General features: G+C 37.4%; 1 protein-coding gene across 3 annotated transcripts in view; it reads left to right on the top strand.

Moving 5' to 3' along the window:
* Positions 1-25,600, top strand: part of ATF6 (activating transcription factor 6) — a 224,163-nt gene that overhangs the window by 45,549 nt on the left and 153,014 nt on the right. For all 3 annotated transcript variants that reach the window (XM_061183180.1, XM_061183179.1, XM_061183181.1), the window contains 2 exons: positions 175-360; positions 1,288-1,379. In XM_061183180.1, the coding sequence (XP_061039163.1) occupies positions 175-360; positions 1,288-1,379 (278 nt within the window). The remainder of the gene's footprint in view (positions 1-174; positions 361-1,287; positions 1,380-25,600) is intronic.

Genomic DNA, 25,600 nt, shown 5'->3' with positions numbered 1-25,600 from the left:
TAGAAGGCCTTACTTAATCATTTGATTTCAATTTACTTAGTTTGAGTAATATTTTTTAAAACAACCAGTAACCTGTGTTTTGAACAATTTGTTTAAAGATAATTGTAAAACTCAGTATATTCTTAACTGATCTGATCCTAAAATCCAAATATTTTGATTCATAACTTTTCCTAGATTGCTGTGTTAAGGAGACAGCAACGTATGATAAAAAATCGAGAGTCAGCTTGTCAGTCCCGCAAGAAGAAGAAAGAATACATGCTAGGGTTAGAGGCAAGGTTAAAGGCTGCCCTTCTGGAGAATGAGAAGCTGAAGAAAGAGAACGGATCCCTGAAGCGGCAGCTGGATGAAGTTGTATCAGAGGTGAGTGATGGTAGTGACAGAGCCAGGATAATGGGTTAAAGTGTTCTTTTTTTCTGATAAGTCAATTGGAAATTTTACATTTTAAATTAAATTGTGTAAAATAATAGTACTAGGGAAAGGCAGGCACAGTAAACCCCAAAACATTTGTAGTAAGGATAAAGTATTGGAAAGAGGAGGTTTTGAATTGTACCTCACAAGCTGTACACAACAGTTGTCTCCTTTTCCTGGGTTTCTCCTCACTTATTACCATAGCACTCTCTTTTTTTTTTTTGACTAAATGAATCACATTGAGGCTCCTAAATAGTCCCACTAGGTCTTCCCTTTTAAAAAAGAAAACAATACAAAATAAAAAATTGTTAATGTTTTCTTGGTCTACATGACCACTATTATGTTTTCTGTTTTGTTGCCATGCTGGTCCCAACAAGGTTAATCTTCTCCTCAGTTCTGTTGATGAAATCTGCTGCTTTCAGGATTTCCTACTGCAGTGCTGTCCTGAACCAAATTGATGCCTCTGCCTACTGAGTGGGGCTTCTTATATTGCTCTTTCTATCTTTCCTTGAGCGTATGGAAATATTCCATTATGTTACTGAAAACAATGATTTAATAGGGAGACAAACCACAGAAGTATCTTAGGATTCTTTGAAGATCCATAAAATTATAAAAATTGTTGAATTCTTTCCTTTTGGGTGAGGATGCCTCTGCCACAAGGTGGCTGCTATGTTTCTTCTCTCCTGCTACTCTCCTTTTCTCTCTCTCTGGAAGGTTCTGCTCTAGTCTTTTGAAAAGTACTATTTCCTCACGTTTACATTTTGTTTTTTTGTTTAAGTATTCACATAACTGGCGAAGAGGAGAGTTGTTGTCTTAGATGTTGCTTTTTGTGAGATGGATGTGTAGTTCAATTGTATTTAATATGGTCCTTTTCTTTAGAACCAGAGGCTTAAAGTTCCCAGTCCAAAGCGAAGAGCTATCTGTGTGATGATAGTTTTGGCATTTGTAATACTGAACTATGGACCCATGAGGTAAGTGTATAGATATTTATTTTGGATACTAATGCTAAAAATTTAAATTCTTGTTATTATTCTAGCTCTAGTCATAAGCTAGGGAAAAATGGATTTGTTTTGTTCTTCTCAGAGACAAGAAGGGAGAAGAAAGATTGGTTCCTCCTCCTTGTTCTTCACCTAGGTCTGGCAGAAAGTTCATGTTTTTCTTTTTTTTTTTAAATAAATTTATTTATTTATTTATTTATTTTGGCTATGTTGGGTCTTCGTTTCTGTGCGAGGGCTTTCTCTAGTTGCGGCAAGCGGGGGCCACTCTTCATCGCGGTGCGCGGGCCTCTCACTGTCACGGCCTCTCCCGTTGTGGAGCACAGGCTCCAGACGCGCAGGCTCAGCAGTTGTGGCTCACGGGCCTAGCCGTTCCGCGGCATGTGGGATCTTCCCGGACCGGGGCACGAACCCGTGTCCCCTGCATTGGCAGGCGGACTCTTAACCACTGCGCCATCAGGGAAGCCCAAGTTCATGTTTTTTAATGATGAAAGCCTTAAGTTATTCAACAGATCACTGATGAAGCAAAATAATGAACTGATTAAGATCATGGGCATTGAAATTAGACTGCCTGAGTTCAAATCCTATCTCCTGCACTTAGTAACTTTGTTGTCTTAGGCAAGTTACTTAATCTCTCTATGCCTCAGTTACTTACTTTTAAAATGTGTTTATAAGAATAATATTACCTACCTCAATATTATGATACTTGAGTATCAGAGATTATAAGGCACTTGGGTGGCTTCCTCCCTAGCTATAAAATAAGTAGGTAGAGCAATAATTCTCAGTTTCTTCTTTAGTAGATTTGGAATGGGAATCAGTATAAATATTTTAAGCCTCTAGCTGAACTTGGTTCAGGTTTTCAGCTAAATCACAACTGAGAAATGCTGCTTTTGTGTTGGAGTCATAGAGTACTAGAATTCAAAGGGATCTTAGAAATCATCTTTTTCAGACTCCCACTAACCATGACACACTCAACACATGAACAAAATTAGCATCCTAGGTGTTGGGGAGTCAAGAGTAGTTAGACAGGGGCTGTGCCTTTAAAGATCTCGTGATCCAGCTGGAGGAGAGACATGTAAAAGGATGACTACAGGATAATGTGATGAATGTCATAACATCAGTATGAACAAAGTACTAAGAGAATATAAATGAGAATATGGATTCCTTAAGGAGAAGGTTCATGTCATATTGATAGATGCTCAAAACATTTTTTTGTTGAATGACAGAATGGTAAGGGACATCCCATAGAGGAAGCTGAATCTTAAAGTGTGATGACAGTTTGCCAGGTGGAAAGTATGGGAAAGGCATGCCAAGCAGAGGGCACAGCATGATAAAAGGCACAATTATGAAATGGCCTGACATTTTCAGGAAAAAAATGAAAAAAATTCAGTGCATTTTTATATATGTGGGAGTGTGTATGAGGAAATATGGCTAGCAGTATAAGTGGGGGCCAGATAATGAAGGGCCTTGTATGCTGCTATATACAGTGCTACTATAAACCAGGCATTCCTGAGTTTTTAGGCAGAGGGTAACAATCAGTTTTGTGTCTTAGGAAGATGACTCTGAGGGTGGTATTGAGAATGGATTGGATGGAGGAGCAACTATTGACAGAGACAGCATTAGGAGGCTGTTGGTGTATTTAAGGTAATAGATGAGAGCCTGAACTTAGACTATGGTGATGGAAAGGATGGACTCTCTCAGGGTACATCTCTGAGCTAGACTCTGTGGGATTTGATGACGAATACAATGTGGAACATGAGGAAGAAAAGAGAGAAATTAAACATAATTCCAAAATTTCTATCTTGAGGGACTGAATGGTGATGCTGTAATATGAGGTAGCCCACATAGAAAGATGAATGGTTTTATGATGGAAGACAATGGTTTTTGTTAGTAGTATGGGAAATTTGAGATAGTGACTAGATATTGGGAATTACCACGATAGATAGGTAGATAGACAGACAAACAGAGATGTTAGTGGAAGAGCTGAGATTGTCCAAGGAGAAAAATAGAGGAAGAAGAGTAATAAGAATCTGAGGGAATCAGCATGAGCAGCAGATTGACTCAGGAAAAGAAACTTAGAGTGAATAGGGTTAGGGACAGAATGAGAAGAGAATGGTTTTCTGAAGCTAAGGATGAAAAGAGTTTCAAGAGGGGCTTGAGCAGTGATACCACATGCTGAGGGCTTGAGAGAGGCAGAACGCTGAGACAGGAACATTGAATTTGGTAATTAGCAGGTCAGTAGTAATCTTGGAAAGCAGATTTATTAGGGATAGGAGCGAAATCTATATTAAAATTAGTTGAGAACTGAAAGTTGTAAGTTGAATAATCTCTTTTTTATTAATAAAACTTTTTATTATGAAGATTTTCAAACAGAAATTAGAGAAAAATAGTATAATGAACCCCCTTTTTCATATGTTTGATGGCCAAACTAGGTCATTCCCATTTTATTCCTATGTAGTTGGTTTCTAAAAAATAAAATATAGATCTCGTATTGGACTTTTGTTATTGTTTGGTGTTAGCACAATTCCCCAGAGCATTTGATATCTCATCATGGAGCCCCAGAGACCTATCTACTTTTTAATTAGTTCACTAAGGCAACTCAGTGAAAAGAAGTCATAATTCTGAGTTGACTTATTTTTGAAAGTTCACACTACATTAGACAAGTCACATAGAATATGCTGAAGAGATACCTGGAGTAAGCATTTGAATTATTAAAAAATTATTTTACTACTTTATTCATTATTTACTCTTGACATTTTACCCATATTTTTCATATTAAAATTATTTTGTCATTTTAATTTTTGTATTTGGGGACTGGGACTTCTTTATTCATGAAGATCTCTCTCTTGATTAATAAAGGAGAAAAGAGACATGCTAATCAAAACTTTGTCATCCTGACTTAGGAACTTGAATATGATTAAATTCCTTGAATAAAGTGAATCAGATTACTGTGGAGTGAATATAGAGTCACCAACAGCTCTCAAAATGAAGCGTTTTATACTGGGACCCTCAGTACCAGAGGGGGCTTCATGGGTGTAAGCCATTTGTTAGAACTTCTCCAGCTACACTCATTTCTTCCTTTCAAAGTCTCTTTTATATAATGACTTTTTCCACTGACTTTCCTCTGTGACTTTTGCCACAGCCATTGAGGATAACAGAGCCATAGGTTTCAATTATTATCTTATATTTAAATACCAGTTTTTAAAGGTGACCATTAGTAGTTATACCCTGAAGAGTCTTCTATTCTAGTATACTATATAATTTACTTATTTATTTTCTTGCAGAGATTTTCATCTCTTTTTTGTTTTACAGTGCTTAGAACAGTGCCTGGCACATAGTGGTCTCTCAATAAATATTTGTGATATGAATGAATATGTTCCCCCCTACCCCCACCCCCCATTAGTAGTAAGTTATTTTTTGATAAGTCTTTAGCTAGTTGTATTTCTCTTTTAAAAGGATTACTTGTAGTCTTGACCAAAAAATCTTTTCTTTTGGTATGAGTTGCTATAAACCTACTTGCATGTATTAAACATGTATCTAGTGTTTATTGACAAGTAACCTGCTTGCCATACTCTGCATGTATTTACTAATTCCTATTTTTGTATGTTTATGTACACCATTCCTAAACTGAAAGAACTTCCTTATCTTTCAACTTATGTGTTTTAGTCTCTCCCCACTGACATTCTTGATATTGCTTTATTCAACTGCTTCTCACCAGTTATCAATTTGTTACATTTTCTTCCACTTGTTGAAGTTGTGCTTTGTGCTGTTATTGTTTCTTATGCATATTTTGCCACAGGTATAAGGTCTTAGATCATGTTGTCTAGTTCTTTCATTTTGTCCTGTAGAGACAAGACAGTGTTCATCCCAGAGGAGATACACAGTTATGTGTGTTCATTTGCTATTTCTCAAAAGCTGTGTGCTTTTAGTTCCTCATTTCTTATCTAGGCTATATGAGGTACTCATTATTTATTCAGTCAGACATACAGCAAATATTTTTAGAGGACTATTGTTTGCCAGGTACTGAGCAAGGAGCCAGGAATGCAAACGTGAATAAAATTCTAGTAAGAGAAGCACATATGTAAACAACTGTAGTATGAAAAAGAATTATGTAGATGTTGTATAAAGGTAGGGGCATATTCTTTTTTTTTAAAATATATATATATATATTTAAAAGTATTTATTTATTTGGTTGCACTGGGTCTTAGTTGCAGCAGGCGGGCTCCTTAGTTGTGGCAGGCGGGCTCCGTAGTTGCGGCTCGTGGGCTCCTTAGTTGTGGCACGTGGGCTCCTTCGTTGTGGCATGCGAACTCTTAGTTGCGGTATGCATGTGGGATCTAGTTCCCTGGCCAGGGATCGAACCCAGACCCACTGCATTGGGAACGCAGAGTCTTATCCACTGCACCACCAGGGAATTCCCAATAGGGGCATATTGTTGAAGGAACATCAGTGACTCTGATGATGGTAGTCACAGAGGCTTTATGGAGTAGCATTTGATGAATGAATAAAGAGAATGGAATTATGCTGCAGGAAGTGAGGATGGTATTGGGGACGTCTTTCTGTGAAAGCCCTCGTAAGTCAACAGAGATTTGAAAAATAAGACAGGAACAAAAATTTTTAATGAATTAATGATCTTCACTGATGCTGAGGTGATGGGTGTATCACGGGTTGGGTCTTATTTCCATGAGCAAGTAGATTGATCCATTATGGATGGAGGAGATAATGGTCTCAATTTATTAATAAAGGTTTGTGTTTAAAAAAATTAGATGGACAGTACAAAAAGGAGAATTAAGAATGGGAGAAAGTTTAAATACTTGAAAATACTGAGCAACAACCTAAGGAAATCTGTGTCTGTCTCTGTGTGAAGGCTTTAGGAACAGAAAGCCAAGAAGTAGTGGGAATATTAGGAACTGTTCAGATTTTAAAAACATGTTAAAAGGCTTAGATTGAAGAAAAACAACAAAGAGAAGAGCTAGAAGGAATGAAGAAATATCAAAATGTCTTAACAAGTTGGAATATCTCCAGATACCAAGAAGGAAATAGGAAAGAAACTGGCTATGAAACTCATAAAAAGGAGGAACTATTTCTTCTGGAGAAAATTTGGCACAGTGAAATATCAAAGCTCAGAGAGCAACAATGTTTGAAAGACTGAAATCTACCCCTGAACCAAATGTTGGGAATGGAGATGTTGCATCATGTATATTATTCAGAAGCATTTCTTAATTGACCTCATTGTTTGCAGTCTTTTCACTGCAAAACCAATGATCTTCTCAGACCTGGGAATCTGCCAGAGGAGCGGAAATCCCCAGTTGAACCTTATTAGTACCACCTGGAAGATATTTATTGAACAACTTTCACATCTGTGGCCTTGAATATCTATAAAGCAAGCATTATTATGTTTTAATTGGTGCAGAAACTGCATAGGCTTTTAAATAATAGATTGTGAGTTCTAACTCAGCTTTTCTCAGGTACTACAAAACTAAGTCTGGCCAGACAAATAGACATTTTAATCAGAGATTTCGAAAGCATTTTAAATTTAGGAAGCTAAACTCTTTCAGAAGAGATCACATTACCATAGTAGTGTTGTTAATGTTGTTTCAGATGTTCAATGTAGAATTGAACTTTTGTGCCTTACTGGTATGGGTCCAAGTGAGAAAATATATAACACACATTTGCCAAATATAGGTATGCCTTAAGAAACATTTCCTGAAGGCACTTGGTGATGAAATGTAAATACATCTTACATCTAAAGTAAGAGAGTTTTGTCAAAGTAATGTGTAGCAAAACTGACTAGTTTGGAGAGTTTGGGGTTACTGAATAGTCATCGCACAGAAAAAGAAAATAAACTAAGTAGACTTAAAAGGGTTAATTTTTCTGACCTTATTGATATTGTGTGGATGGTAAAGAAGGCATCTAGCTATTTTTGGCACAGGATTCAAAGAACTGGCCTACTCTGGGTGGTCTATAAAAATAGTAACTCTAGGCAGCAGGGAATGGCTTAACAGGACAAATGTGAATTGGTAGGAAACCCTCTTCTTACTTACTACTCATTGGGGTTGATTCTATGATCATTAGTTGTATTTTATAGTTGTAGAACCTGAAATTTAACCCAGATCTCTTTTTAAGAAATGATCATTGAAAACTCTGCCTTTTCTACTAAACCATAAAGCATTTTTTTTCCCTAACATTCTTCAAGAAACCTTAAGGACTTCTGTTTTTGGCAGTATGGTGGGCTAGAGGTACAGAGAAACTTTGCATTTTAGTACACCGGAAAATGCTGGATTAAAAAACAAATCAAAACTCTTTTATTTCATGGCTGAACTGAGGAAAAGGAAGCACTTCTCAGAGGCCAGAATATTAAGGTAACATAAATCCATAATGGTAAGCTAACATTGGAAGTGGTGCTTGTCCTAGAGTTATTTCCTCATCCTTTTGTCCTAGCATCTGGGAAGAGGAAAGAAAGCTCTGGATCCAAACAAGGTGAGAAGTCACAATTGAAGCCCTCCTACTCCCACCCAAATAAAGCTGGAACTTCCAAAGAATGACATTCTTGGTTGCTAAAAGAGAAAAAAGTAGATTGCCATACCACATAGGGAGAGTGTTGGGAAGTACCTATCTTGGTATTGGCTTTGAGTAGAGTAGAAATAAAGAAAGAATTTTCTCTTTACCACAAGCCCTAACTCATGCAGTTTGAGCCTGAATTTACACTACTTGTGTGGCCCCCAAAAAAACCAAGACAAAAATTTAGTTTAAGCGGTCCTGTGTTGGTGGTACTGCTAGTCTCCTGGCAGGATCAAATGTAAATCCTTCTCAGAGAAAGGCACTTTAAACAGACATCTAAAAAATTGCCAAAGGTAGGGTTCCAACTGAACATGAATCCACATCCTCTCACCTCCCCCAAATTATTAAACACACCAGGAAACAGGCCACCATGAATAAGAGTTAGAGGAAATAAACTGCAGAATAAAACTCTGAAAGACTACAGATATTTGAATTAACAGATACTAGAGGTAAAATAAATATGTTAAATAAAAGAGGGAATTGAAGTATGACGAAAGAACAAAAGACTGTAAGAATTATTCAGGACATTTTGAAAAAAAAATCTGGAAATGTAATAATTAAAAAGTTGACATTAGAAAAACAATGCACAGGTTAAAACAAAAAATTAGGCACATTTGAAGAAAGAAATAGTAAATGGGAAGATGGATCTGAAGAAATTATACAGAATGTAACACAGAGAGACATAGAGATGGAAAACTTGAGAGATACTAAGAGACACTGCCATAACTATGGGGTTACACTACAATAACTTAGTAATCAAAGTAACATCACCAGTCATGAGACATACTGACATCTTGTACCTCCTGATGTGATGCACTGAAAAGGGCACAACATCACTTCTGTGACGTTCTTGCCAAAATGGCATAACCTGGGTTTTACCATGAAGAAACATCAGATAAAGCCAGATTGAGGGGGACATTAAAATATTTTTGTAATCTTCAAAAGTGTCAAGGTATTAAGGAAGAAGGAAAATAACCTCAAAGAAGATTTTGAGATATAGAAATGAAGAGCCAACAACAACAAAGATAATAAATGTGAATGAAACTTTTAAAAAAGTTGATGGTATAAAACATTAACAATGTCTAGTTTGTAAGGTTAAAACAAATAAAGATGGAGGTATAGTATTCCCCCCTTACCCTTGGGGGATATATTCCAAGACCGCATGGATGCCTTGGAATCATGGATGGTATCAAACCCTATATATACTTTGTTTTTTCTATACGTACATACCCATGATAAAGTTTAATTTATAGATTAGTCACAGTAAGAGGTTAACAACAGTAACTAGTAATAAAATAGAACAATTATAACAATATACTGTAATAAAAGTTATGTGAATGTGACCTCTTTCTCTCTCAAAATAGCTTATGGTACAAATTTAATGTCTTTTCCATCTTAACTATGCACTTACACACTGTGGCCATAACTTCTGCAGCTTGAGATGTGATGACAAAACTAGTACGAATTTCTTTTTCCTTCTTCACAATTTCATGGATAGAAGATTTGTTCTTACCGTAGATCTTAGCAACCTCAGCATATGATTTTTTTCCTTTCCATATTAAGTAGAGAACTTTACCTTTTCACTTAAAGGAAGCACTTTACGGCTTCTCTTTGGCGTATACAGATTGCCAGCATCACTACTCTTGCATTTTGGGGCCATTATTAAGTAAAATAAGGGTTACTTGAACACAAACACTGCAATACTGATACTGTGACAGTCGATCTAGTAACTGAGATGGCTGCTAAGTGACTAAACCAGTGGGATACACTAAACAAAGGGATGATTGACGTCTTGAAAGGGCGGGACTGAGCAGGACAGTGCGAGACTTCATTATGCTACTCAGAATAGTGCACAATTTAAAATTTATGAATTGTTTATTTCCGGAATTTTTCATTTAATATTTTTAGTATGTGGTTGATCGCAGGTAAATGAAACCACGGAAAGTGATACCACAGGTAAAGGGGGACTACTATAATTTCTGGACAATAACATCTGATACATTGTGAGGGGTGTGACTGAACTTAAAGCACTCAAAGTTTCTATTGTTTGGGAAGTAGGTAAAGATAATGACTGTGTTTAGACTTGTTAAATTAATTGGCATTTTAAAGTTTTGAGAGGTAACAATTAACAAAATATAATTAGAATATATCGTTTCAAAATCTATTAGAAGTAGTATTGTGGAATGAGGTGTTCAGATTCAGTCAAAAAGATGGCATGAATAGAGAAATAAACAGCTAGATTATGAAAGCACAAAATATTGTAGTAGAAATGAATCTAGAATATCTGTAATCACAATAAATGGAAATGTACTGAACTGTGCATTTAGTAGGCAAAGATTGTCAGACTGGATGCGGGAGAAAAGCAAAATTCAACTTCATGCTGTTTATAAGAGAAACACCTAAAAGCATAAAGCTACAGAAAAGTAGACGATCAAAGGATGGAAAAGCAAACAGTAGCTAAAAGAAAGCTGGAGTTACTCTATTAATATCAGATACATATACTTTAAGGAGAAAAGTATTATTAGACCTAGTCACTACATGCTGATTTAAAAGTATTGTTTATCAGGAAGATGTAATAATTCTAAATTAGTATGTTCCTAATAATACAGCTTGGAAACAATAACTGACGGACCTACAGGAGAAAATTGACATTCTGCTGCCATAGTGGGAAATTTTAGCATACCTCTCTCAGTAATTGATAGACCACATAGACAAGAAAATCTGCAAGGATACAGAAGATTTGATTATTGTCATTATTAAATTTGATCTAGTGGTTGTATGTATATATACGGCATCTGTCAACACATAGTTTTCCAACCATATATGAAAGTGTTAAAAATTAATCTGTACTAGGTCATAAAGGAAATATCAGCAAGTTTCAAAAACTAACATATGGACTACATTCACTGTCAGTGCAATTAAGCTAGAAATCAATAACAAAAAGATGAAACTAAGAACTCCTATACTACTAAAAATTAAAAGGCACAGTTCTAAATAACCCATAGATCAAAGAAGTCATAATGAAATTTGGTTTTAAATTATGGTATTAAAATGCTATTTATCAGACCTTGTAGAAAGTACCATACTGTGTGGGAAAAGCAAATTGCAGAAAAATAGGTACAATATGATTACATTTATAGAAAGTTCAAATCAGAAAAACTGTACATTATGAATGCATGTGCATAAATGGTATAGCTATAAAGAAAAGCAAGGGAATTGTTATTACAGATTTCAAAAGTGCATTGAGCAAGTTCAGCTCACCCCTAGGCTGGGCTAAGTATTTCTTGGTGTTCCCAAATTATCCTGTATACATATAATAGAATGTATCATATTTTACTTATTATTTGTTGGTGTATCTGTCTTCATCACTATAGACTCCTTTTTCCTTTTTTTTTTTTTTAATTCTTAGTGGTGCTTACTTTATTGAGATTCCACAGTTTCCCATGGACCATTCTTTTTTTTTTTGGCCTCACTGAGCAGCTTGTGGGATCTTAGTTCCCCAACGAGGGATGGAACCTGGGCCCTGGCAGTGAAAGTGCTGAGTCCTAACCACTGGACTGCCACGGAATTCCCTCCTTTTTTTTTTTTTTTGAGAATAGAAGTTCTGCCTTATTCCTTTTTTTATATATTCTCAGCATCTAGCACAGTGTATGTAGTACATGGTAGACACATGTTGCACTGAATTGCAAAGAAGGTTTTTGTCATGGTGACAGAGGGAAGGGCATTCCAGGCAGAGGCAATATTCTGAACAAATGCTTAGAGATGTGAAAGAAGATGGCTTTTACCCACAGTAAGAAGCAGTCACGGATGGCTAGAGCTTACCTTGCTTTTAGATTGAGCTTGACGTGTTGTAGCTACTTGATAAATATTTGTTGGATGATGGTTGAGTGACTGAATGAATGATTGAATGTTAATGAGCATAGAATGTATGGTGGGGAATGGTAAACAATTGGGCTGAAAGGGTAGGCTGTGTTCAGGTCACATAGGCCATCATGTTCACTCTAAAGGAGAACAGCATGAAACAGTGACTAGTGCAAGGAAATGTCATAGTGGGCACCAAATAATGTGGTGTATGTTGTGAGTGTTGTACTGAGAAGAGGGAGATAAATGGAGAGAGTTATTATAAGGAAAGACTTCACAGAGGAGAGTAGAATTAAAGATTTATAAGGAGAGAAGGAGAGAAGGACATTCCAAGGGAAGTACATGACAGTAACCAAGGTATAATACAGAAATGGAAAAGAAGTTGTCCCCCCTCTTAAAAGAATAAAAATGGCCAAAAAAAATTTTTTTTTTGAGTCCTGGGCCTCTTATGACTGGTTCCATTTTCTTTTTTTTTTTTTTTTTGAATTTTATTTTATTTTATTTTTTATACAGCAGGTTCTTATTCGTTATCTATTTTATACATATTAGTGTGTGTATGTCAGTCCCAATCTCCCAATTCATCACACCTCCCCCACCCCACTCCACCCCCCTGCTTTCCCCCCTTGGTGTCCATATGTTTGTTCTTTACATCTGTGTCTCTATTTCTGCCTTGCAAACCAGTTCATCTGTACCATTTTTCTAGATTCCACATATATTCGTTAATATACAATATTTGTTTTTCTCTTTCTGACTTACTTCACTCTGTATGACTGGTTCCATTTTCTTTATGTTTTTGTGATTGTACATTTTCTAAGATACCTTAATTTTCATAGCTGTTCTCTTTATCTCACTACTACTACTTTCTGCACTATAAATGTTGTTTCTTCTAGTCATTTTTCAGACACTAAACCTTCTAACAGACGTTGACATTGGATAGGGTACAGTATAAATGGTTATTACATTTAAATTTTATGAGGTTGAGAAAGATATTTTCTTTGTTAGGGAGAGGACTTAATCTTTAGAATTTCCTCCTCTTGGGTTCGTACTTCCTTAACGCAGTGGTCTAAGTTCATACCTGATGTTGTTCATACCAAAGGCATGGTTTTTCATTACTTCTCTATGCTGTGTTTCTGTTTGATTTGTAAGTTTTGTTGTTGTTTTAAGTTTGCACTTCATCACTATTTTGACATTAGGTAAGTTTAACTTGCTCCCAGACCCCAAGGATTGATGTAAATCTCAGACTTGTACAGATACCAAGGAAATACAGTGAGGTAGGGGAAATGAGCAGTGTTCATTTTAGACACTGGTAAAAATATTTCTTCGCAGAGGGAAGCTGAATTTATTTAAGAAATGAGGGGGAAATAAGGGAAGAAAAAGGGAAAATAGATTAATTTTGATAGAAAGAAAAGAATTTCTGAAAGATTCTGTTATCAACATAAAGTTTAACCAGCAACAAACTGTGTTAAAAATAATTCCTTCTTTATAAAACAGGGTGATTAAGAGCTAGTTGGAAAAACATCAGTCTAAATGCTACTTGCAATCTGTTGTTTATTATCAGCTTTGTTATGTTCTGAGCTTTGTTGACTGTTGAGTAATGGTAGGGCTACAGTTTTTATGATAGAAATGTCTGATGTTTTGCTAATTTTCCTTTTCTCCTTAACAGTTTGGATGACTTTTTGGTAAATTCTCTCATAGTGGTTTTCAACCTTTCCTGTACATAATCACTACGAAATCTTAAAAAGAGAGCTAACTGAGCCCTACCCCAAACCTATGGAATCTAGTGAGATGGGTCTAAATCATTTATTTTTATTTTAAAAATTTATTTATTCATTTATTTTATTTTTGGCTGCACTGGGTCTTCGTTGCCGTGCGCGGGCTTTCTCTAGTTGCGGCGAGTGGGGGCTACTCTTCATTGTGGTGCGCGGGCTTCTCATTGCGGTGGCTTCTCTTGTTGTGGAGCATGGGCTCTAGGTGCATGGGCTTCAGTAGTTGTGGCACGTGGGCCCAGTAGTTGCGGCACACGGGCTTAGTAGTTGCAGCACATGGGCTTAGTTGCTCCGTGGCATGTGGGATCTTCCCGGACCAGGGATCGAACCCATGTCCCCTGCATTGGCAGGTGGATTCTTAACCACTGTGCCACCAGAGAAGTCCTTAAATCATTTATTTTTAAACAAAGTATTTTTCTTTAGGTGATCTTGAGGTATGTCCAGGGTTGAAAACTACTGTGTATAGTTTTATATTTCTTTCTATATATTGACCCCTATGGTAATTGTAAGAGCACTTATCCATTAAATTAGAAGATGATATATATAAGAGAAATTTTATTAAATCTCTAGACAGATGCTTGTATAGCCATAGGTTTGTATTATATAATTGAGGAAATTTATGGACCTGTGTTTTGGACAGAACAGGAATCATTACAGAACCCTGTGAGAGGAACTTCTTCCTGGCACATAGGACTTCAGTATATAGATTCCTTTGTTATATTTTTCCCTTTCTACTATTTAAAAAGTCACTATAACCATTCTCCTTTTCTGCAAATAATAAGGCAACATCCCGAGGCGGTTTTAAATATATTAGGTGTTAAAAAAAAATTAACAAGTGTTTGAAATTGATAATACTTTTCCCTTGTTTGTTCTGGTTGGGTGCTGTCCCCTCACAAGAACCAGAATCTTTACAGTTTGAGACATCAGACTTGGATGAGGAAGGGCAAACTGTACTACTTAAGGACCAGTTACTCTGTGGTTTTCTTATGAGACTATGTTATAGGGGAAAGGTAACCACAGAGAATATGGTATTGAATTTGAGTGGCCTGGAACTGGTTAGAAATAAAATGTCTCTAATTCCAATATTCTCCAAGTTTGTCAGCTTTTCATTATTTTTATAGGAAGAATTCTAGCTTTTTATCCTGAGATGAGCCTGTCCCCAAATCTGGCTTCAGTTTTTTTTCCTTATTCAATTGCTGAGCACACTTTGCTGCATGATATCACTATTGGCTGTAAGTTAAAAGTTACCGTATAATTTAAATGTCAGACTTCAAACCACCAAGTGTAGCATGGTTTTGTTCAGCCAGGTTTTTAAATGAAATCTATTTCAAGTTTTTGGCTAAAAGTACTTTCCACATTTATCAAAGTGACACATAAACTGAAGAAATACATCTAAATACCAGGTGTTATTGAATCTGGGATTGCAGAGAGGTAGCAGAGCTAAGGGCAGTTCTTTTCCCAAATAGTCTAATTTACTCATGTTCTTCAAAAAAGTATCTGCACAAAGTAATTGGTTCTCTTTTCTTCTAGCCCCTGTGGATTCCATCCTTTAAAAAAATGGCTTAGAGTCTATCAGTAGTGAAGAGCTGAGTTTTGAGGGCGTGGAAAATTCTGTTGATGATTTTCTTTAGTTTTGGCTTTTGTGTGAGTTATATATAGGGAGGCTTATGAGGAGTATCACAGTGGCTTTATCATATATCACTTGGCTACCTTCCCCCTCAGACTTGATTTGTTACAGTGAAGGGAAAGGCAGTTGAAATCAGAAGCGTACATCCTTTGCTAACTTCCTTCTTTACCTTGAATAAGTCACTATGTCACTTTCAAAGATAAAAGGGGATAATGTGGTAACTTCTGCTGCTTCTGTCTTGTGAGAGGGCATCAGTGAGAGACTAGGGCAGATGAGGAAACTGTCAGAGTTTAAGTTGGTTACTTTGATATTTTCTTTAGACTACAAATCTTAGTTTAACATAAAACAAGGACCAGTGGATGGTTTGTCTGAAATAGCTTTCTCAAACACCATTTTCAGTACTGAGCTGTGCAAAACATAAATAAGAGAGGAATACACAGCTTTGCTTTGTAATAAGTGAAGGTCTAGCCTAATATTAAGGTAGTATAAGATAACTTTGAAACTTTTGATTTTTCAAAATATATATGTAATTATTTATCGCTTCTAGGCAGTTTGCCTTTAATGTCTTATTTTCTCCAGATTTGACCTGTTCTGTCATTTCAGTAAGCATTTGAAACATATTTTAAGGGTTATTCTACAGATTGTTTTTAACAGAGTTATGGCTAGTATAGCATGAACTGTGTGTGCTGTGCATCTAGACTTCATGGTGTCTGTGTGTTGTGAACATAAGCTGGCATTGATGTCTTATGTTCCCAGGCAGTTTGTCACAATCCATGAGCTCTGAGGAGCTAATATTGGGGAATCACAGATACTCTGTATGCCTTATATGGCTTTCTATCTCAACTCTTTTACTGGAATTCTTAATAAAACAGCATTACTTGCTTTCATTTTTCCTTCTCCCCCCCTTTTTTTGTGTGATGTGAATTTGAAAATGAGAGATAAATGGAAATAAGACTGTTGGAAAAAAGAAGATGAATAAAAAAGTGAAGACAGTTTCAAAATAATCTGGGTTTGGCTGTATGTTGATACCACCTGTGCTTGGTTGGTAAAGGTAGCAGTTTTTGTGTGTTTTGTTGTGTTAAGCTTTTATTTATCAAACATTTGCTCTGCACCAAGTACTAGTCTAAGCACTTTATATAAAATTAATTCCTCCTTGAACTCTAAGGTAAGTGTTATTATCTCCATTTTACAGATGAGGAAACTGAAGTCACAGCTAACATTTGGCAGAGCTAGGATTCACAGTCTGCCTTTGGAGCCCTTGTGTTAATCATTAATAGAACAACAGCGATCCATGCAGAGAAAAAGTTGGTATTTACAGATAGAGGAGTTAGGACTCTATCCAATAACTTTACCCATTTTCCTAAAGCTTAAGATTGGATGTGAAAGGAGAAAATATATATTTTATGGGTTGATGGGATTGGTGGGAATTTAATAGAAGATATTGCACTCAAATTTACAGGCATCTTTTTGACATTGAGAATGAGTAGTGTGCCTTTCTCAAGTGAGAGGATACCAAAGAGTTGTTTGCACACAGACTTTTTGTATTAAACATTGACTCACTGACTTCAGCAATTTAATAACTATAGTGTATTAGTTATTTATTGCTGTGTAGCAAACCACCCCAAAACTTAAAGGCTTAAAACAATAGCAGTCAGTTACTTTGCTGAAACATCTGCAGTTTGGGAAATTCAACATCTCAGTAGAAACAGTGCTTCTTTGCTCCATGGAGTATCAACGGGGTTGGCTCAGGGTGGAGGACCTACTTTCGAGCTGGCTCACTCATCAGGCCAGCAGGTTGGTGCTGGCCTGAGCTGGGACCTGAGCCAGGGCTATTGGCTAGAGGGTCTCGGTTTTTCTTCATTTGGGCCTCTCCACAAGCTGCTTGGCCTTCCTTGGAGTATAGTGGCTGGGTTCCAAGACTGATCATCGCCTGTTAGAAGAGTGCTTGCTTTATAATTGTTCACTGAATGCATGAAAGAATATCAGGTTGTTTTCTTGCTCTTGTTGGCTCACTTGGCAAACTGCCACTGTAAAGTACTTGTTTCTTCTCAGGGTCTTGTAATCCCTGGTTCTGAGAACTGCTATTTAGAGGATTTTTAAAAAAAAATCTCAACTATTGATCTATTTCTTCCTTCAGTCAAATTTCTGTTTCTAGTAAATTACCCCCATTTACTACAAGTCTGCAAAAATCATCTGTGAACCATTCAATAAACAGAGAAAAATAGCTTTTTTAAGATTTGGAGAACTCCCTTGGGAACTCCCTGTCTTTAGCCTCAGTTGCAATGAAAATTAACATAATTTCCTGTTCCTGGATCTGGAGATGGTATAATAATGAGTTTACCACCTGCTGTTCTTGAGTTGTGGGTTAGTTTCCCTAAAATAAAGATCTGGATTTTTTTCTCCTGGCATGAGGCAGAATGTTACATAAAATTCATTTATCTGTTATTTAAAAAAAAAAAAAAAGAATGCCTTCTATGGGTTAAGCATTGTCCTCGAACAAAACAGGTCTCTGTACCTACAGGGACATACAGACAGTAAACATAATAAGTGAAATAATAGAACAAAGGGATAAAATATAGTAGGGTAAATGGTTTTACAAGTGTGAGAGTGGTTGTTGGAATTGTAGTTTTAAATAGTGATCACTGTAAAGTAGACATTTGAACCAAGGCTTAAAGGTGATAGCCATATGGGTATATGGAGGAAGAGCATTCCAGGCAGAGGGAACAACCAGTACAAAGGTGCTAGGGTGGAAGTGTGCCTTGCATGTTCAAGGAAAAGCAAGGGGGTCAGCGTGGTTGGACTAAAGTGAGCAAGGGGGAGAGTAATAGGAGATGATGCCAGAGAGATACGGTGGAGGGAGGGGTTAAATTTAGTGAGGCCTTGGTCATTGTAAGGATTTGGGCTTTTACCATGATAGAAATGAAGAGCCATCTGAAGGTTTTGAGCAGAGGAGTGACATAGTAATCTGACCTAGATTTTAAAGCAATCATTCCAGTTGCCATGTTGAGAAAAGCCTGAACCTGGCAGGCAGGAAGACAAGCTGTGCCACTAACTGCTGTGTCATCTGTGGGACACATAGCACTTTCCGATTTATAAAGCGTGTTCGCATCCATCGTTTCATTTGAATCTTTGAAAAACCCTGTGAAATATTTATTTTTCCTATTTTACATGTGAGGAATTGGAGGTTCAGTGATGTTAACCAGCTTTCCCAGAGCAACTCAATTGGGGAGTCTCATAGCCACACGTTGAATCCATATCTCTTGACTCCAAATTTTGTGTTCTTTCCTCTATTCCACATTAAAACCTGAGGATCTTCATGCTCTTTCCAGCTTAAAGTGTTTCACTTTTTCATGTGCAGTTCTCAGGGAGAGGAATAGCAGCATATGGATTTCTTTCGGGGATGGGAACCAGTAAGATTCTTACCTGCTGAGATGGCTTGAACTTAAAATTGACCAACTTGTACCATAAGGAAACAGGTTTGCAAAGGGAAGAATAGATTTGGAGGATTTGCCATTTTTTGTTCAGCTACTTGGTATGAAAATTGGGTATCTGAAATCATATCTTAAGGATTAAGTTGGCTTCATAAATAATCTAAAACAGTTGTTGGCTTTTAGAATTTCATAAATGAAAAAGTAAAGTAACAATTCTTATAATAATTTTTCCAGACTTTGGGGGAAATTGAAATTACTTGTGTTTTATTAATCTGTGCTTTTCAGGCCCATTGACCCACAGCATGAGCAAGGTTTATTGGTGTAATGATTATTCTAAGGCTTAAAACTGTTGTGATTCTTCCAGGGTAGCATGTTTCTGGTCATAGAGACATAGAGACTTCTATTTTAAAAAATGTTTATTAGTTTATTTAAAAATACTGAATAGAATCTGATTTAAGCTAATTACGAAAAGTGATTAGATTGCCATATTAATATCATGATCTATAAACAGTTAATCATTATACTAATTGTTATTGTGACTCTGAGTCATCTCCTTGTGTTCTTGGAAATTTATTTTTCCCAAAATTAACAAAAAGGGACATTGAATGATGTAAAACACTCATGCCAAGAATCTAAAAGTTCATATCAACAGTAATTTTCTCATACTCTTTTGTACATTTGGCCATTATAAGGACTGTCAAATTCCTTTCTTAATATTTGTGTTGTCCAAATTGTACTAAGACAGTTTTGAATTCTGGCAGTAAAATAAAGCTCCTTTATGTCTTTCAGATATTAATAAAAACAAGGGAAATGTAAATTTGCAGTTATTTAGATGGTTAAAATTAGTTTCTGTAGGTCATTTCATAGGTTCAAGCATATATAGTTGTTTTGAGCTGAATTGGACAGTCAGCTTCTCTGTAATTTAGCTTAAGAGAAATTTCATTTCACTTTATTTAATTAATTTATTTTTTTAGAAATTTCATTTTAAGGCTTAAAAAAAAATTTACAAGGAATTGGGACCCAATGACAACAACAACCAAAAACAAAAAAGTGAAAAACTTTAAAAGATTCTTTCTGAAATTTCTTAATATATTGCCTTTTCAAAATACATTCTGGCCCAATGGACAGATAATAAAATTGAGACTTACAGACTGTTTGGATCCTTATTTTTGCCTCTTCTCTGACCCACTTCCTTGTTTAAAATGCTTTGTTGACTCTGTGTAATAAAAGTGTTGTGAAGATCCTTTTTGTGGAGTCCATTGAATGAGATCTGAGTGAGCCCTCAGGCTAAAAAAGGGTGAAAGTTACGAAAGTAGCTATGGTTAAATATATATTGTCATTACACTGTGATAATCGTTACTCACGTGGGCAGTGGGAAAAAATAGTGATCACTTATGAGCCAAACCAAGCAACATTAAAACTGATTCCTATCAAGTGTAGCTGCTAAGTGATTATAGCACAGTCCAATTACAGATGGAATAACCTAAACTGAGAGTTAAACTCAAGGCATTTGCTTGTGACAGTCACTAACTGTGAATCGAAATGCCAGTTTTCACAGTGGTAATAAAATCATCAAAAGAACAATGATCAGTAGAAGAGCTCTTTAAAAACTTACAAGTACTAATGATTGTGAACTCTTGTAATTTACTCCATAAATCATCCATAAACCACATAAATCATTAAAAAAATTTTATTTATTTATTTATTTATTTTTTGCTGCGTTGGGTCTTTGTTGCTGCGCGCGGGCTTTCTCTAGTTGCAGGGAGCGGGGGCTGCTCTTCATTGTGGTGCGCAGGCTTCTCACTGCAGTGGCTTCTCTTGTTGCGGAGCACGGGCTCTAGGCGCGCGGGCTTCAGTAGTTGAGGCGCGTGGGCTTCAGTAGTTGTGGCTTGCGGGCTCTAGAGCACAGGCGCAGTAGTTGTGGCGCACGGGCTTAGTTGCTCCGCGGCACGTGGGATCTTCTCAGACCAGGGATCAAACCCGTGTCCTCTGCATTAACAGGCAGATTCTTAACCACTGCGCCACCAGGGAAGCCCACATAAATCGTTTTTGATTGTGTCCTTCCACATCCCTCTTGTCTGACTTCCCCATCTTTTTCCCCAAACTGTCCACTTCTGTTGGATTTATTGTGAACAATGTGTAACTTTTAGGGAATTGAGGTAGGAAAGATGTTATGAGAAACAAGATTAGTTTAAAACAGTGGCTCTCAAACATTGGCGTATATCACCTGGACAGCTAGTTAAAACAGATCGTTAGGCACCGCTCCCAGAGTTTTTGGGTGAGTAGGTCTGGAATGGGGCCTGAGAGTTTGCATTTCTAACCAGTTATCAGGTGATGCTAATGCTGCTGGTCCAGGTACCACACTTTGAGAATCACTGTGCTAGGGGAAGGTGCATTCTGATCCAGAGGAACTAACAAAGTGTGTTAATTGCTAGTTGACAGTAGAGTTCAAGAAAGGAAAAGTATAGAAGCTACTCCTAGCAGCCATAGCATCCACTTTGACTTGGCAGTTAACTATGAGAGCCTTGCAAACAGCTTTAAGATCCCTACCTAGGAAATAGGAAAGCAGAGGAACCGTTCTAGTAATCTGCTGTTTTTCTGGCAGTGGTAATCATCAAGTAGTCTAGATGAATAGGAGACAAATGTAATACCAGTTTTTAAAAGAAAGAAGGTAGATTTTCCCCATTAGACCAGGGAATTTAATATTATTCATAGGGAAGATTTTGATACAGAAAGGGATATGTTAACTGGGAGCCACAATTAAAACAAGAACAAAACATATCAGTTTTGTTTATTTTATTGAATAAATTGCTAGACTTAATGATAATGTGGCAGACAGGGCCATCCGTAAATAATCTAGCCTTGCAATACGGTTAGTCTCCTTTCTTTTCCTTCTCTCTCTTGAGATGATCCCTTTCTCACTGTGCTTGCACATGCACGTGTCCACTTACATACCCTCTCCTGCTTTACCTGCAATTCCCCAAGCAAAACATACTCTCTTATGACTGTGTCCTTTTTCATATACTAGTCTATCTACATGAAATGCCTTCTCACTCACATCCTCCTTTCCACCTGTTTATTTACTGCTTGTAATTTAAGATAACTTCATGATTCTCTTGGTAAAGATCAAATGCCTTAGCTATATGCTTCCATAACATTCGGCATTAACCCCTATTATGCCGCTAATCCCTCTATTATCTTTTGTCTGTATCACTCTTCCCCCCCCCCCGCCATACACACACACACACACACACACACACACACACACACACACACACACACACACACACTGTATTTGATTTTTATCTTTGAGTCTTTAGCGTCAAATATGATTCCTGGAACATAATAGGTATCTAGTACATGTTGAATAAATGAGTGAATCAATCAGTCATTCTGGGAAATGTTGTCAACATAATGCAGTGATCATGTTCTAATCCTGGACCCAAATCCTGGCTTTGTTAGTTACTCAGAGCACATACATTTCTGACACCAATTCCAATGTATGTTTTTCCACACCACCAAACAGTTCTCCCTAAGGGTTCTGATCACCCAGTTCTAATGTGTGGGGAGGTTTTTCCCATACCACCAAGCAATTCTCAGACACTAGCTGGGTGTCCTACAATTAAACTTAATTCTGACACAGACAGTGTGGAGATAGTGTCAGATCCCACAGGTTAAGGGCTCAGTCCTACAGGAGTTACCCTACACCCCCTTCAGGCATCAATCGCTAATCCAAGTTGTCACCTGTGCTTCTGGCTAATGGGCTATAGGTCAGAGGTTCCCATGACCTCAGGTTCAATTAATTTGCTATAGTGGCTCACAGAAGTCAGAGAAACATTTTACTTACTAGAGTACCTGTTTATTATAAAGGGATATAACTCAGGAACGGCCAAATGGAAAAGCTGCATAGGGCAAGGTATGGGGGAATGGACAGGGAACGTCCATGCCCTCTTCAAGCTCACCACTGTCCCTGCATCTTCACCAACCCAGATGCTCCCTGAATCCCTTCCTTTTGGGTTTTTATGGAGGCTTCATGACAGAGACAGATTGATTAAGTCATTGGCCATTGGTGATTGAGCTCAATCTCTAGCTCCTTTCCCCTCCCTGGAGTTCGGGGGTGGTGGGTGGGACTGAAAGTTCCAACTCTCTGTTCTTATGGTTCTCTCTACTCTCTATCCTTAGGTAACCTAAGGGCCTTCCAGCGTCACCTCATTGACATAGCAAAAGGCACCTTTATGGGTCTTATCCCTTGGGAAATTCCAAGGGTTTTAGGAGCTCTGTGCCAGGAAAATGTTGTGACCAAATATATATTTCTTTTTATAAATCACCATATCACAGCATGACCTTGGGCAAACTGTTTAAACTCTCTGAGCCTCAACTTTCTTTGAGCTTTCATTCCTTAGTACATAGTAGGTGCTCAAAAAATGGTTGCTGCTGTTATACTGTATTTGCATCTTAGAAGAATGTTTAACAGTCTTGTAATATCTCTGTGGTCAAGACAGGGAATTTTGGTCTAGGATATATTACAATTAATTCGTAAGTGGTTTAACTTATGTTTTTACAAACTTGGAAGGCGCTCCCTAGGAGCATGCTGCAGGGCTCAATTTCTTTGCTCTGTTCTTTTCGGTATCTTAATAACAACTCAGTTGAGGATGTTGATGGTATGTTGTTCCTTGCTTAGAAGGAGAATTTCTTTTGCTAATTAGGATTCTAAAAGTTCTTGAATGATATTTTAAGAGGAATTTGATGTAAATTATTCAGCTGGATCAAAAAGCTCAATTATATAACTTCAGAATTGGAAGTGAGAGAGGAAAGGAAGGGGAGGTAATAGTCCAAAATCAGTTTGTGAGAACAGTTGGAGTTTTAATTAAACCAGCCTCAATATAGAGTATGATGTAACTGCCAAAAAAGCCTACCTGATATTAGGTATATTGGTGGAAGAATAATATTTAGAACATGGGAAGGAATTACCCCGTTCCATCCTATAATGGTCATACTACCTCAGAAGTGTTGTGGTCAGTTCTGGACCCATCTCTGAGAAACATATTGAGAGGGGAGTGACCAAATATGCTGAAGGGACCTAAGACTGTACTATAAAGAGGAACATATGGAAGAAACTAAAGCCTTGAAAAAGAAAGCCTTGGATGAGGGGCGGGGGATGTTAGGTGTCTTTGGACATTGGAAGAAGGCGTGCTTAGACTTGTTCTGAATAGCCACAGAGTCCAGAACTAGTACCAAGACTGGTGGTACTAGTTAAAGCATTTCTAGTTAAAAAAAAAAAAAAAAAAAGAGGACCCTATTGAAGTGAATCCCAGGGAGGGACACCCAGAATTTGCTCCCCTCCCAAACACCGTTCCTTCCCAGGAGCTTTAGCTCAACACTGTCCAATGGAAATAAAATGTGGGTGGGCCGCATACGCAATTCTTAAATAGTTAGGGTGATAGAGCTTCTCCTAGGGATTGGCGGGGTTGAGGGAGTACTTGCACCAAACAGGAATGTTACTATGTGGATATTTCACTAATGCAATGGAGGGGTGGGCCAGTAGGGGGTGAATTAATTGAGATGCTGTAAACTGGCGGGAAAGTTCTTAACTTTGATTTTGTTTACTGCATACTTTCCTAAGTAGAATTTTTAGCATTACACTTGAAAGGATTAAAAAGTAAACACTTTTCAAAAACATAAGTTTCGAAAAGAAAAAATATATTCTGCAGTTATCATCACATTCTTCATTTGGCTTCCTGACAAAATTGTTTTGTTTACTGCTTATCTCATGTTTTCTAAAATACTCACCAAACTAAGTTTTCCTGAGTTTAGTTGGACATTCCATTAGGCCTTTTACCTCGTTTGCAGAAGGCTTTATACTGTTTGTGACCACTCAGGTAAACATTCTGTCTGAAAAATACGATTGTAACAAAATGTAGCCTCAGTTGTAGCAAAATTAAATTTTACACAATGATCATAATTTGGTGGTACACTTTTGAAGAGTTGTAGTATGCCAAAGTGCCACAGCATGCCTGTGAGAACCACTGGAAGGCAGTGATTCTGGGGGTAAAGAATTGAGGAGAATAGGGAACATAATAAGATATCAGAAAAAGAGTCTAGAGAGGTGTACCTGCTTTTTGCTTCCACCTAACATCCCTTTCCCCAAATTTGGAGGCAAATTACTAAACCCCAAAGAACTCCGTTTCTCTTAGAATCACAGTACCCTTAACTGTGACGCTCTCGTCAGCCTTATTTTCGTCCTCTACTTCATCCCTCTAAATAGAATCTGGTATCCCTTCTTTTGTGCTTCTCTAGGGAAATTCCCTTTGTGCTGAATTTCAAGAAGATTATGACTAGTGTAAGTTATATGTGTGGCATTGTAAAATTAAACACACACACAGGATATCTTACTGATGAGCCAAATTTCTAAGCCCTTGATTAATGAGCTAAAAGTGTTGGGACTTCCCTGGTGGCACAGTGGTTAGGAATCTGCCTGCCAATGCAGGGGACTCGGGTTCGAGCCCTGGTCCAGGAAGATTCCCACATGCCACGGAGCAACTAAGCCCCTGTGCCACAACTACTGAGCCTGCGCTCTAGAGCCCGCAAGCCGCAACTAGTGAGCCCACGTGCCATAACTACTGAAGCCTGCGCGCCTAGAGTCCGTGTTCCGCAACAAGAGGAGCCACGACAATGAGAAGCCCGCGCACCTTGAAGAAGAGTAGCCCCCGCTCACCGCAACTAGAGAAAGCCCACGCACAGCAACGAAGACCCAACACAGCCATAAATAAATGAATGAATGAATGAATAAAAGTGTTAAATAACTATTGCAGTATTTGATTGATATTGATATACATATGTTTGCCCCAAATACATAAAGAAGGAATTAGGGAGAGTGGGGAGAAAGAAGTAAATAGGAAACTTTCATAGGCATTTAAAAAAATTTCTGTTAGCTTTATTTGATAGCCTGCC

The sequence above is a fragment of the Eubalaena glacialis genome, chromosome 3, assembly GCF_028564815.1.
Source record: "Eubalaena glacialis isolate mEubGla1 chromosome 3, mEubGla1.1.hap2.+ XY, whole genome shotgun sequence".
NCBI lineage: Eukaryota > Metazoa > Chordata > Mammalia > Artiodactyla > Balaenidae > Eubalaena > Eubalaena glacialis.
Note: the sequence above shows the minus strand (reverse complement) of the source record. Positions and strands in the feature narration are given on the sequence as shown.